The following is a 12,601-nucleotide window of genomic DNA, read 5'->3' as shown; positions in this document are numbered from 1 at the left end:
AAAATCACATTGGGAACTAAAACCTGTAGCCACTCACCCGCTCGATTTCCTCAAACTTGCGTGGAGATTAGATTCAGTCTAAGAGCCCTTTGTTTTCCGTTTTAATTTTATTTAATTTTTCCAGGGCATTTATTGGTGTGAACAAGTGAATATTGGCATAAAACTATTAATTTTTTGGATAAAATATCGGGGGGAGGGCAGATGGAAAGACGGGGAAAAAGTAATCAATAGATTAATACTTTGATGAGTGGAATTCAGTGTGGTTTGCTGCAGAACTAAAACAGAACTCAAAATACAATGCTACCTCTGACTTTAAGAAAACGATATATTCCTAATCCCCAAATAAAGCATAAACAGTTTACTGTTGTAGACATAGAACTATTAGTCTATAAATATTTACATTTAATAAGTGAGCCATGCTACTTACAGCACGTACACTCAACTTCATCCTTTTCTTATGTTTTTGGTTTTTTTATAACTTTTGAATACTTCCGTGTGTGCTGAACCATATTTTGATTCAGATTTTCATTTTCTTCCCATTTTAGTGTGTCAGACCTTTAACCATTGTTTGCTAACAGCTTGAAATGTATACAGGGTGGGTGTGAGATTCATCAATACATTCTGATGTGCATGCACTTCAGAGTTTGTGTGTGTGCCTGCTTGTTTTTTGTGCACATCTTCTAGACTAATCCAGAGCCTTCCTTCAACAGGCAGCTTTGCATATACACAGACTAATGTATTGTCATAATACATGTATCTCATGCAGTGTATTGTATTTTCCCATTAAAACTGTGTGTGTGTGTGTGAGAGAGAGAGAGAGAGAGAGAGAGAGAGAGAGAGAATCACAAACGTAGAATGAACATTGGAGGAAAAAAATAATACTTTTTGTAAAACCTGGGGTTTTTTTTTAGTAAAAATGAGTTTAAACTGAAAACAAAGGGATTTACTTATACTGGATATAATTGCTGTGTTAAATCCCTTCCAGGTTTATTACATTTCAAAGAGCTAAGAATTAGTACTAGTATTAGTATGTTCTGTTCTAACAGTGCCTTAGCTCAGATTAGCCATCATGCACAGTGAAGGAATAGGACAGAGATTACATCAAGAATAACCATTTAAAAAGTGATAGAGTTTGGAAGGCTACATCAAAAGAACAAGATGTTATCATCTGGCTTGGTATATGGTGTGGACAAAGCAAAACTATGAGTTACAGAATTGAAGGTTAATTTAAGATATCTCTGTAAAGTAGTTGTCAGGGAAATGTTTTAATCCACTATTGGGGATTTGAATGGTTAACCAGTAAGCTTAACAGGTGATGCTTTCTGGTTCCGGTTAACTGATAGGAGGTGGAGCAGCTTCCTGCCACGGCGGGCAAGGGGCTGCTCCAGGCCCATAGGGCCTGCCACAGGCAAGAGATTCTCTAGCCCCTTCCTCCCCTCACAGTGGGGGTGAGGATCGCTCCAGCCCTGCTCCTGTCCCCTCTACTCAGTTAACTGATTAAAAATTCTGTCTAACTGGTTAACCAATTAAATGGGATTTTATATCCCTACAAGCAATTCCTAATTGAAAAGTCTACTGATGTTATACAGTTTTGAGTATTTTTATAATCAAAACAGCAAATATTAAGTATGTAGTGATTTTTTTCATATATTTGTGTGTTTCTTGGTTGTGAAAGGAGCAAACTAACAATATTTGAAACTGCAGAATCCACAAGAACACTTCAGGGCAACAAATAATCCCTGTCAATTCTTGACTGAAAGCACTGATTTTTAGAGAAAGAAGGTTAGATATTCAAATGTCAAACTTAGTGCAGGAGATAAAGAGGAACTAGTAAGTTGTATTATAGTGTGTCATTAAACATGTTTCTGTAATGTATTTTTACAAAACAATGTTTCTCTCACACACAAAAACAACCTCCTACCAGCACTGTATCTTTAGTTTCTAACATTTGCAAATGTTAGAATATAAAAGTTTAGCTAGTCCCAAATAGTTGTGGAAATTGACTGCAAAAAGAAAAAAATTTTGTTTAGAAAAACCAGACACATCTGCCAGTCACTTGGTACTAGTAAATATTGAGCACCTTCCATTTATTTCACTAGAATGTTGCTTTTTAAGAGATCTCTTCACTGGTCTCAAGAAATTAAATAAATATTTTGCATCAAAATATTTGTACTGTATTGAAAATATCATTTTATTTTGATTTTAGAGCAGTATTACTGACTTATTTTCTTGCATATGGAATCCAGGTGGTGCTGATAGAAAATAAGGAGTTGTCACTGGTACGTGCTAAAGACAGAAGTGATGAATTAGGATTGCACAACATTTGGTTTATTCAAGCAAACCTGGACTATTTTAAAGGAACTTTTAATATTGGGGTAAGTGGTTGAAAGTGTCTACTGATTATTGAGAAAAAAATGCTTTCTTTCTGAAGGTGACTAAGTATATTCAAAAACATTTCCCATACTTGGTATTATGAAGCCAGGCATTTCTGATGCTATACAAACTCTTGTTCTGTTAGCAGGAAATCATCTTTGAATTTTTTAGACTTAGACAATAAGATAATATTATCATCCTGTTCTTAGTTATTTGTTGAGTGATCAAATTATTCTCTTCAATGTGCAAAACTCATATGAGAAAGATGTTCTTGTTCCAAGGTATTCAGTGTCTACGGGTACATCTTGACTACGTGCCTTTTTCGAAAGAGGCTTTTTCAAAAAATACTTTTGAAAAAGCTTCTTTTGAAAAAGAGCATCTAGACTACAGCCAGTACTTTCGAAAAAGCAAGCTGCTTTTTTGAAAGAGCGCACAAAGGCAGTCTGGATGCTCTCTTTCGAAAAAGCATAGTTTGCATTACATAGCGCCTTTTTTCAAAAGAGCACTTTCCAAAAAAAGGCGTTATTCTTTGTAAAACAAGGTTTTCCACAGTCAAACAAACTGCCGCATTCTTTCGATTTACTTTCGAAAGAATGCAGCAGCAGTCTAGACACAGGGGAAGTTTTTTCGAAAAAAGGCCACTTTTTTCGAAAAAACCCTATAGTCTAGACACACCCTAAGAAAATAATTAAAGTAAATCTTAGCATTGGGGAGATGCATCGTGATGTAGAAAGGCAAATGTTTTTGTTTGTTTTTAATTAATTACAGCACTTCAAGGTTAGAGTGGCTCATTAAAGAACAGTACTTTGAGGAAGGGTTTGAAGCTGGAAGGGCAATATTCACCGCACCAGGGCTCAAGGTAGCGTGAAATGTGCAGCATGGAAGATGATGAAAAGAAGTTACCTATATACTGTGGTCGTGTGAACTTCAGAAATATTTTCAGTAGAGAAAAATCAGAAAAGGATGCTAAGGGGTAGTCAAGTATAAAGCGTTTTCAGAGTAAAGTGAGTAGAGTGGGGTGGGCAAAATCCAGTCTGCCACAATTCTCTTGTCCCACAGCTGAGCAGGACCTGGGGTAGGCCCCCTGCATCAGGCTTCCTGCCTGCTGCTGTCCCTAGCATGCCACTCCAAGTGGTTGGCTTCTAGGGGCAGCCTGTGAGTCCCCACATGGTGCCAGAAACCGCCCAGTGAGAGCTGCCTGGGCCATGCTTGTGTGTGTGAGCAACTCATAAGGCAAGATCAGAGTGGAGATATGAAAGGCCTCAAAGGTCAAGACCTTTAAAGAACTTATATTTGATGCTAAATTTGAGAAGGAATGAGAAGATATGTATCACACTGAGTGAGAGGGAAAAGCTTACATTTTAAAGGCTCAGACATTATACTAGGTATGTAAAATCCCATTTAATTGGTTAATCAGTTAAACATAATGTTTAATTGGTTAATTGATTAAAGGGGGATAGAGGCGAGCCACTTAACAGGAACTGCTCCTGTCATGCTAGAGCGCCCCTGCCTGCAGCACACTCAGGCTGGGCCTGCCACCAACAGGTTGCTGCTGCGGCCAGATTGAAGAGCCTCCGACGTATGGTGGGCAATATGGGGCTTGATTATGTAAGTTATTTACTCAGAAAACTTAGTAAAGAATCAGACTCAAATTATCATCTGTTCCTCAAAGGCAAAATAAATGTACTGCAGATACTTCACATTACATATATTTACAATTTACTTCATAGGTACTAATAATGTCCTGCTGACAAAATTATTATAATTTGCAAATAGTGAAATGATGGATGTTAAACATGGCATAACAACCCAGGAGTATGGTTACACAGAAATAAAACGGTATAGAAATAATTGACAACTGATATGGTTCTTGAAAGGTTCTAGAAATAATCTCTCAACTCTAATAATTGTGCATACCCTAAATATGGTTGATTAAGAAAGAAATATTTTAAGTTTCTCCAGGCATATCATATGGTATAGTTCATCAGATTGCATCACAGCAGCACAGGCAGTATAGATTACTTGACAGTATTTACAGATAGAACATTTTAAACCAATTCACCCCCACTCAAATATTCTTTAAGCATTGTGTAACTTTGTTGTGTTTAATGAAATATTCCTGGTGGAGACTGTCATTGGCCGTGGCTTTGAGGATAAATGCAGCAGCAAGCTGTTCAGTTTGTTGTGGACATCCAGATGAATACTAAATTAAAGGTTTTTTTTTTGTTATCACTGAAGAAAATAACCTGTCATTGTTCATTTTGTTGGTGTAGGTGATATTCTTGGAACACAAGGAAGAGGCAAAAAACTCTGACATTTTATATACACCTAGCAAAGAAGTCTTGATCTCTTTAGATTTTATTAGTGGGGAATGTGTTTATCTGTCTTCAGATAAAGTTGTGGTGGTCTGTTTAGCTGCTAACTTATTGTTAACTTACATTTGAAAATGTGAAGCTAAGAATAACTTCTCCTAATTAATTCCTCTTATTCGTCAGATCAAATTACAATATTCTAAATGCAAGGAATAGTAATAAACAAGGTTACAAAAATGTATTTTAATAAATGATCTTGTTCAGCGGTTCTAAAACTGTGGGTCAGGACCCAAAGTGGGCTAGAACCCCACACCAGGGCTGGCTTAGAGTGGTCGGGGATTGGAGCCAAATCCTGAGTCCAACCACCACCATAGGTGTCAGGGCTAGGTTACAGCCCCCTGCCTCATGGAACTCAGGCTTCAATTTCCTTCTGAGTTCAGGCAGTAATTTTTGTTAAAAGCCGACTTCCCATGAGCACTGGCTCATCTCTGCCTCCTCATGTGTAAATGTGTAACCCACTAAAATTTCAAGCAGTTACACATTTACATAAAAACACATAATGTCCCTAGTCTAGACATGTACCATCACTGCATCATCTGTGTTGCTTCCTATGTTTGGGAAAGTTCCTGAGACGACATATTATTTTGGGAGTGTTCTGTATTCTTTAAGGACTACAGACAGTCCCCGGGTTACGTAGAAGATAGGGACTGTAGGTTTGTTCTTAAGTTGAATCTGTATGTAAGTCGGAACTGGCGTCCAGATTCAGCCGCTGCTGAAACTGACCGCCAGTTCCGACTTACATACAGAATCAACTTAAGAACCCCGAGCGTCCCCAAGTCAGCTGCTGCTAAAACTGATCAGCAGCTGATTCCAGGAAGCCCGGGGCAGAGCAACTCTGCCTCGAGCTTCCTGTAGTCAGCGCTGGTAAGTTTCAGCAGCAGCTGACTTGTGGACGCCTGGGGCAGAGCAGCTGGGGTGCTGCTGGGTTGCTCCAGTAGCGCTGCTCCTCGGTGCTACTGGACCAACCCAGCAGCACCCCATCTGCTCTGCCCCAGGCGTCCTGATTCAGCCGCTGCTGAAATTGACCAGCAACGCCCCCTCCCCACCCCAGCAGACCAGGAAGACGCGGGCGGCAGACCGAGACGCACCGCGGTCCCGCCGCCTGGGTCCTCCGCGGCTTTGCTCCCCGTCTCCCTGGTATGCTGGAGACCAGCAGACCAGGGAGACGGGGAACAAAGCCTCTGAGGATGCCAGCAGCGGGACAGCCGCGGGGCGTCTGGGCTGTCCCGCTGCCTGCTTCCCCGAGGCTTTGCAAAGCCGCGGGGGGGCTCGGGTGGCGAGGCAGCCCAGGCGCGGAGAAAGCCCCGAGTACATGGGTAGCAGGACCGCGAGGTCCCGCAGTCCGTGTCCTCCGGGGAGAGCCCCGTTCGTAACTGCAGATCCGACGTAAGTCGGGGACTGCCTGTACTTGAATTAGGTTTCTGTGTACAGATTAATATGTAGTACAGAAGAACAGCACATGGTGACCAGGAGCGACCCTAGACGAGCTGCCAGCAACTGGCGCCCTAGGCAAAATGCGCGATCGGCGCCCCTGCCTCCAGAGCCCTCAACGGCAGTTTATCTTGGCGCCTTAGGCAACCGCCTAGGTTGCCTGTATTGACGGGCCGCCCCTGATGGTGACAAAAACTCCATATTGGATGTCATTAATGATATCCAGTTTTCAGTTGTGTAGATTCTGCTGGGCTAAACAGAGAAGTTAGTTGGCTTAAAGCTCATGTAGGATCAATAAAATAATTCTGTATTGATATTAGCTAACAGCAGTTAATTCTTTCTTTTATATGTATTAGATCTGTGTTTTAGCACTACACTGAAAGAAGAGCTTCTGTCCCCCTCAAAGGAGAGCATAGAATTAGTGTTGTTGTAACTGGTAGCTGTGATTTTTAAAAATCTTCTCTTGTTTTAAAATTATTTTTGTTCGGCTACTTTGTTTTTCTATGATGAACGGTCTGTTTAATACATCCATTATACCTTTTGCTGCACTAATAACTAACAAACATATTTCTGATCTTTCTTTGTGCAGCTGATTGATTTCTTTGTTCACTGGAGCTTATATAATGAGGTTTGCAGACAACAATAGAACATTATTATATGTTTTGTGTTGTTTTTACCCAAATTTTGGATTTAACTTATTTTATCTTCTCATTTCTGTAGTCCAAAATCTTATTGGGAACCTTTAAATGGGAGTTTAAACCTTGTTTCATAACTTCCATTAATGATACCGATTAAAGCACATTTATATAAATACACACTGCATACCTGTGTGTGCAGAATAGTCAATTGGGGTGTGTCTAGACATTTCTTCTGGTATCCTGAAATAGCATTTTCTGTATCTTGACAGCACTCCCATTATTTCAAAATAGCTTTCAAAATAATGAATGCGCTATTCCAATGTTCCTGTAAACCTCATTCCATGAGGATTAAGGGATGTTTCGGAGCAGTGGTTTATTTCAAAATTTAGCGCTGGGTAGATACTGCCAATTTTCAAAATAAGATATTTTGAAATTAATTTGAAATAAGCTACACAATTGGCGTAGCTCAAATTGCATACTTTATTTCAAGCTAAGGGTGCAGTGTAGGTGCACCCTTAGAGGCAAAACATGCAGTAATTTCTCCAGTGCTCAGAGCCCATAAAGAAAATTAACCATTAAAATGGTCATCCATTGTGCTTCAAGTACATTTCTCCTCCACATGTTAATGGCTTGTATCAATTGGTACCCCATCCTTGATGTTGTTTTCATGTAGTCTGTTTTTCTTCATTCTTTTACTGCTGCCAGAAATCTAGCGCCTCTTAACTAGAAGCTGTTTGGGACAATAACTTGTCTTTATTTAGTGTCATGTACACCATGCTTAAGAACTATTAATGATTATAATGGTAGCAGTGAAATTGTATCCCTGTTGTCCATTTTAGCTTTCTTCAGCAAAAATATATGGGCAGCAGATGCAAGGTAGTGACTGAAGAGGTGTAGAAGGAGTTGTGAGACAAGTGGAAATTGGGAGAGGAAAACAAGACTAAGAAGCACATCTTTTTGTTTTTTCTTTCCAAAAGCCAGGATAGAGAATGATATAAGGGTTAACCAGTTACCTGGTAAAGCTTTAACTGATTAGCTTTTAAACATGATTTTACATTCCTAATGTAGATACTGCTCTTCTCTTCCAGTGTCACTGGGTGAAGGAGAGAGAGTTAAAGGTTCCCCCTCACTCTTCATCGGTGCCAAAATGTTTTTTTAGGGAGGATGGAAAAGAGTGAAGATTTTCTTTTTTTTCTACAGCAGCTGTGGCTGTGGAGATTTTGAGCATTCCTGAGCACCTTTGAGTCATCAGGAGCTGAAATCTCTTAAGATCAAGGGCATAAATTGTTCCTGAATTTTTGTGCATCAGTCTAGTCTTCTTCACTTCACTGGTACAAAAAGTTTTGAAATATCACTTTGGTATGTCACTGGTTTCTCACATCAGTTTTAGATGAAATATTTTATCTCGAATATTATAAGCGGTGTCCATCAAAGAGAAATGGAATTTAATCCACTTGAGAACTATGCCCGAAAAGGTCACATATTGGAAAACTAATCTAAGATCAAGGCTTCAGTGCCTATGAATGAAATGTAATTATTCATAGATAATTGTCAAGAAGCACTAACAAGTCAATACAGTCACAGAAAACAACTACTAATATAAATCACAACCAGACCCTCATCTTACTACTCAGACGTCATACTGCTTTTTACTCTTTGCTGTTAAAGAGTGGCTGTCCCTCTGGAACACTCTATAAACACTGTATCCTATTTCTTTTGTTTTGTTTCCTCTCCACACATAAAGAAATCTTGATGAATGACTTAAAATGGTGGCTGATTATCATTTTTTCCATCACTAGAAGAATCTGATAAATTTGTTATGTTCTAAATTGGCTTGCTTTCTTTATTTTCTGTTAAGAAAATGTAAATGAGAACATGATCCTTTCGCCGAGGATTCATTTGTTCCTGCTTGTTCTCCCTGTGAAATCCCAATCTGTGATGTAATTTCCATATTACCCAATTGTGTGGTCAATCAGAATTATGATATTAAGAATAATCAGGAGGAACAGGTTAATGTGTAAAACAGAATGAGCCTGTTTTTATGTACCAGTCCCTATAAAGAAAAAATATATAAACAAAATGTTGATATAAGGAAACATTATTTCTGTAAATTCTCATTTTTTGTAAATCTGCTGCTTTGGCATATTGCATGCCATGAAATAGAGAATATAGCCAAGAGTTCTCTTCATAGAACTGGAAGGAACCTTTAGAGGTCATCAAGTCCAGTCCCCTGCACTCAGGGCAGGACCATGCACCATTTCTAACCTGCTCTTAAAAATCTCCAATGATGGAGATTCCATAATCTCCCTAGGCAATTTAATCCAGTGCTTTTAACCACCTAAACAGGAAGTTTTCCTAATGTTTTACCTAACCTTCTTTGCTGCAATTTAAGCCCATTGACTTATTCTCATTGCTTCATCTGACTGATTCTGAATTGCTCAGACATTGTGGCTTTGTCTACGCTGCAGGGTTTTTGTGCAAGAAGCTTTTTGCAGAAGAGATCTTTCGCAAAAACGTCTTGCGCAAAAGCACGTCCACACCTAAAAAGCTCATCGCAAGAGAGCGTCCACGCTGCATGGACACTCTTGTGCAAGAATGTTATGATTGCTATTCACAAAAAGGCCATCAGAGCACCTGTGCTTTTTCTGATAGGCTCTTTTTGTACAAGAAACCCCTGTTGAGCGTCCCCACACACCTTTTTGTGCAAGAACTCTTGCGAAAAAAGGAGTTATTCTTCGTAGAAAGAGGTATACCTACACCACAAAAAGCCTTCTGTTCTGCCATTTTACTGTAAATTTTCTTGCTCAAAAAAGCACAAAAACCCTGTAGTGTAAACATAGACTGTGTGTTTAAAACTAATTACAATATAGGCTTAGCAGAGACACAGTAGGCATCTCTTACAGTTTTTTATTAATGCAGCCTTTTCCTTCTACTACAACTATATATTGGATTGTTTCTATTCTTTTATTTTGACCACTTCAATTTTCCCTTTGTGTGATGGTAGCTATTATGATGCATTGTCCTGTTTGAGGGACCACTGTCACTTTTGGTTTTGGTTCAGGCAATTGGGAAGTACAAAACTATGACCTATAAATCTAACTGCAGAACTGTCTACAGATTTGCATCCATTCCCCGTTGTGATCATGTCTGTAATTCTGGAGTATTATTGGATCTTGAATCCAAAATGGAAGTCATGTAGTCTTTTGAAAAGTCAGTTTCCCATGAGGTATCACGTTGTAGTTCTGTAATGCAATCCTTAAAACAAACCCTGCTTTTATATTCTCTAGGCCAGTGTTTCTCAACCAGTGGTACAAGTACCCTTAGGGATACTTGAGAGAAGTCTGGGAGGGTACTTCAAGACAACTGAAATTTGGAGAAAACTGAATTTTTGTTTTAAGTTTTACAACGCTTTATTATTTTTGTACTTTTTACACCCAAAAATTTCATCGCCCGCCTGGCTACAGTTAAGTTGTTTAAACAAATGTGTAGTAATGGTAGAAAAAAATTTGTGTGTCTGAAAACCATAGGTACTGGGGATACTTATAATCAGGGCTTGCCAAGCGGCGGTGAGCCCCACTCACCAGCCACGCGGTTTCGCACAGTTCTGTGCCGGCTCTTCCGGGTTGTAATCTGCTTGCCACCGGCGAGTAGATTACATTATTTGTCGAGCCCTGCTTATAATTTTTTTAAAGGGGGTACTTATAATGTTTTTTTAAAGGGGTACTTTATTTTTTAAAAAAAGGTTGAAAAACACTGCTCTAGGCTTGCGCATCTGTCTGGGATTGGTTAGAACATAATTCTTCACAAATGAGAACATTTTGCATTGTGTGCATTATTGTCTAATTATTGAGCTCAAACAGAGTCACATCTAATTTAATTTTTCCTGTGCCTTATAAACCTCTCAAAAAATGAAACAAGAACATAATATATTTGTTTGGTCATAGTTAGAAAATTAATTAATTGCTCCAGTATAACCTGCTAGCATTGTCCTGTCTTTTCAAAATGGTGAACAAGCGATTGTGTAATTATTTTTGACATAATGATTATGCAGTGTTCTTGTTACATTTCATGAAAAAAAAGTAGCTTGCAGTCATTTGAGTGTCACTCAATTTTTCATAAAGCCAAACATCAAATGGAAATAAAATAAAATCACAAAAAAGCTTCAGAAAAATTACATTAAATAAATGCTACTTTAAAAAGAGGCACATTTGCCTGAGAGCTGCATCTTTGAGAGAGGGTGAGGGGAAAAGATGGTTGACTAACTTAGATTTTTAAAATATATATACCCAATTTAAGAGAATACAGATCTGATCCTGCAAACATTTATGATTTGATGAACTTTACAAACATGAACCTCGTAATGTCCCTCATTGCATTGAGAGCATTCATGTGAGTATGTATGCATGTGTATTTATAGGAGTAGGCTCTAAAACACTTCATAAAGGAACAAATGCCTGTCATTGTAGTTCTGAAGCAGCAATAAGGGACACACTAAAAGATTTTTGGATTTCACATACTATTTTAGCATATTGATCAACACCTTATGAGTCTTTACATGTGTCATCTCTCATGAAGCAGGTGCTAATTTAGAGTCCAGTCCTGCAGTGAACTCCAAATGCAACTTCACAGAACTCTGTGGGATCAGGACCCTTGGAGATATTCTGAAATCAATTCTTAAACATACAGTACATAATGGTGTCATATGTTCCAGTATATATGGTTTTGGAGTTTATTTTTTAAAAAGACTAATTTGTTTCCTGTTTATTTCTACCTACAGATCTACATGGAATGTAGAGCCCAGCTACATATAATGTTTACAAGCCTGTACACTTTTGTTTTTTATTTACATATGATTCAGTTAATCAGATTTTGTTTTTTGATGTAGGAATAAAATAAATCTCTTCTCTAACTTCAGAGTGTTATTTTGGCATTGGCCAATTTCTGCTATAATTGTTGGCATAGGCTTTTTTGGGATATCACAAATTCAGCCTCTCTACTAGCTTAAATAGATGGAGGAGATAGGCTCTAATATAGAGGAACCCTGTTGAAATACACATATTTGACAATTACCAAAGTGACTGAGGAAAAATATCTAAAGTCTGCATTGTGGGATTGCATCCATCTTAAGGGCAATTGTACCATCAACAGGCAAATTTGCTAAATGGCAGATTGCACCATCCCTTAAAAGAGATGTTCTTCCCGTGTGTCTGGGCCACTCTTTGGGCTCAGGGGTGGACAAATTACCCCACTGCTTTCAGCCCCTTGTATATCAAAGGAGCTGACTTGCTCTCCACAACAAGTGCAGTTGTGACTGGCACTTAAAGCGAGTGGAACCTCCTTGCATGTTTGATATGCACATGAACTCAGAATCTATCCTGTCATGATGAAATGACATGTTAAATGTTTTTTTCCTGGTGTACAAGTACATCCCAAAAGAATGAAAAGAAAATTACAACAGAATGACAAAATCTTTGCCTGCTTATTGTCTCTGACAAACAAATACCCATTTATTAAATATCTCAGTTAAAAAGGTGCTTTCTCATAAGCCTAAATTTGATTTAACATATTTTTTCCTCTTTCATGGCTTTGCAGAAACCAAGTCGTCGTTAAGATTTTCTTTCAGTGAGAGATGATATATAATGTAACCTGTATGTGCGTGTTACTGATTATTGTGTTTCACATATCGTTTTTATCATTAAAATCTAGCTTTAAAAAATCTCTACACATTTCTAAGCATTTCTTTCTTGGACTGACATTCTTCACTAACCAGCATGATATTTTGTATTT

General features: G+C 38.5%; 1 protein-coding gene across 3 annotated transcripts in view; it reads left to right on the top strand.

The window, feature by feature from the left end:
* GSTCD (glutathione S-transferase C-terminal domain containing) overlaps positions 1-12,601 on the top strand; it is a 133,398-nt gene that overhangs the window by 105,193 nt on the left and 15,604 nt on the right. For all 3 annotated transcript variants that reach the window (XM_089778047.1, XM_075929687.2, XM_006119312.5), the window contains one exon: positions 2,247-2,375. In XM_089778047.1, the coding sequence (XP_089634173.1) occupies positions 2,247-2,375 (129 nt within the window). The remainder of the gene's footprint in view (positions 1-2,246; positions 2,376-12,601) is intronic.

The sequence above is a fragment of the Pelodiscus sinensis genome, chromosome 4 (genome assembly GCF_052426305.1).
Source record: "Pelodiscus sinensis isolate ZL-2025 chromosome 4, ASM5242630v1, whole genome shotgun sequence".
NCBI lineage: Eukaryota > Metazoa > Chordata > Testudines > Trionychidae > Pelodiscus > Pelodiscus sinensis.
Note: the sequence above shows the minus strand (reverse complement) of the source record. Positions and strands in the feature narration are given on the sequence as shown.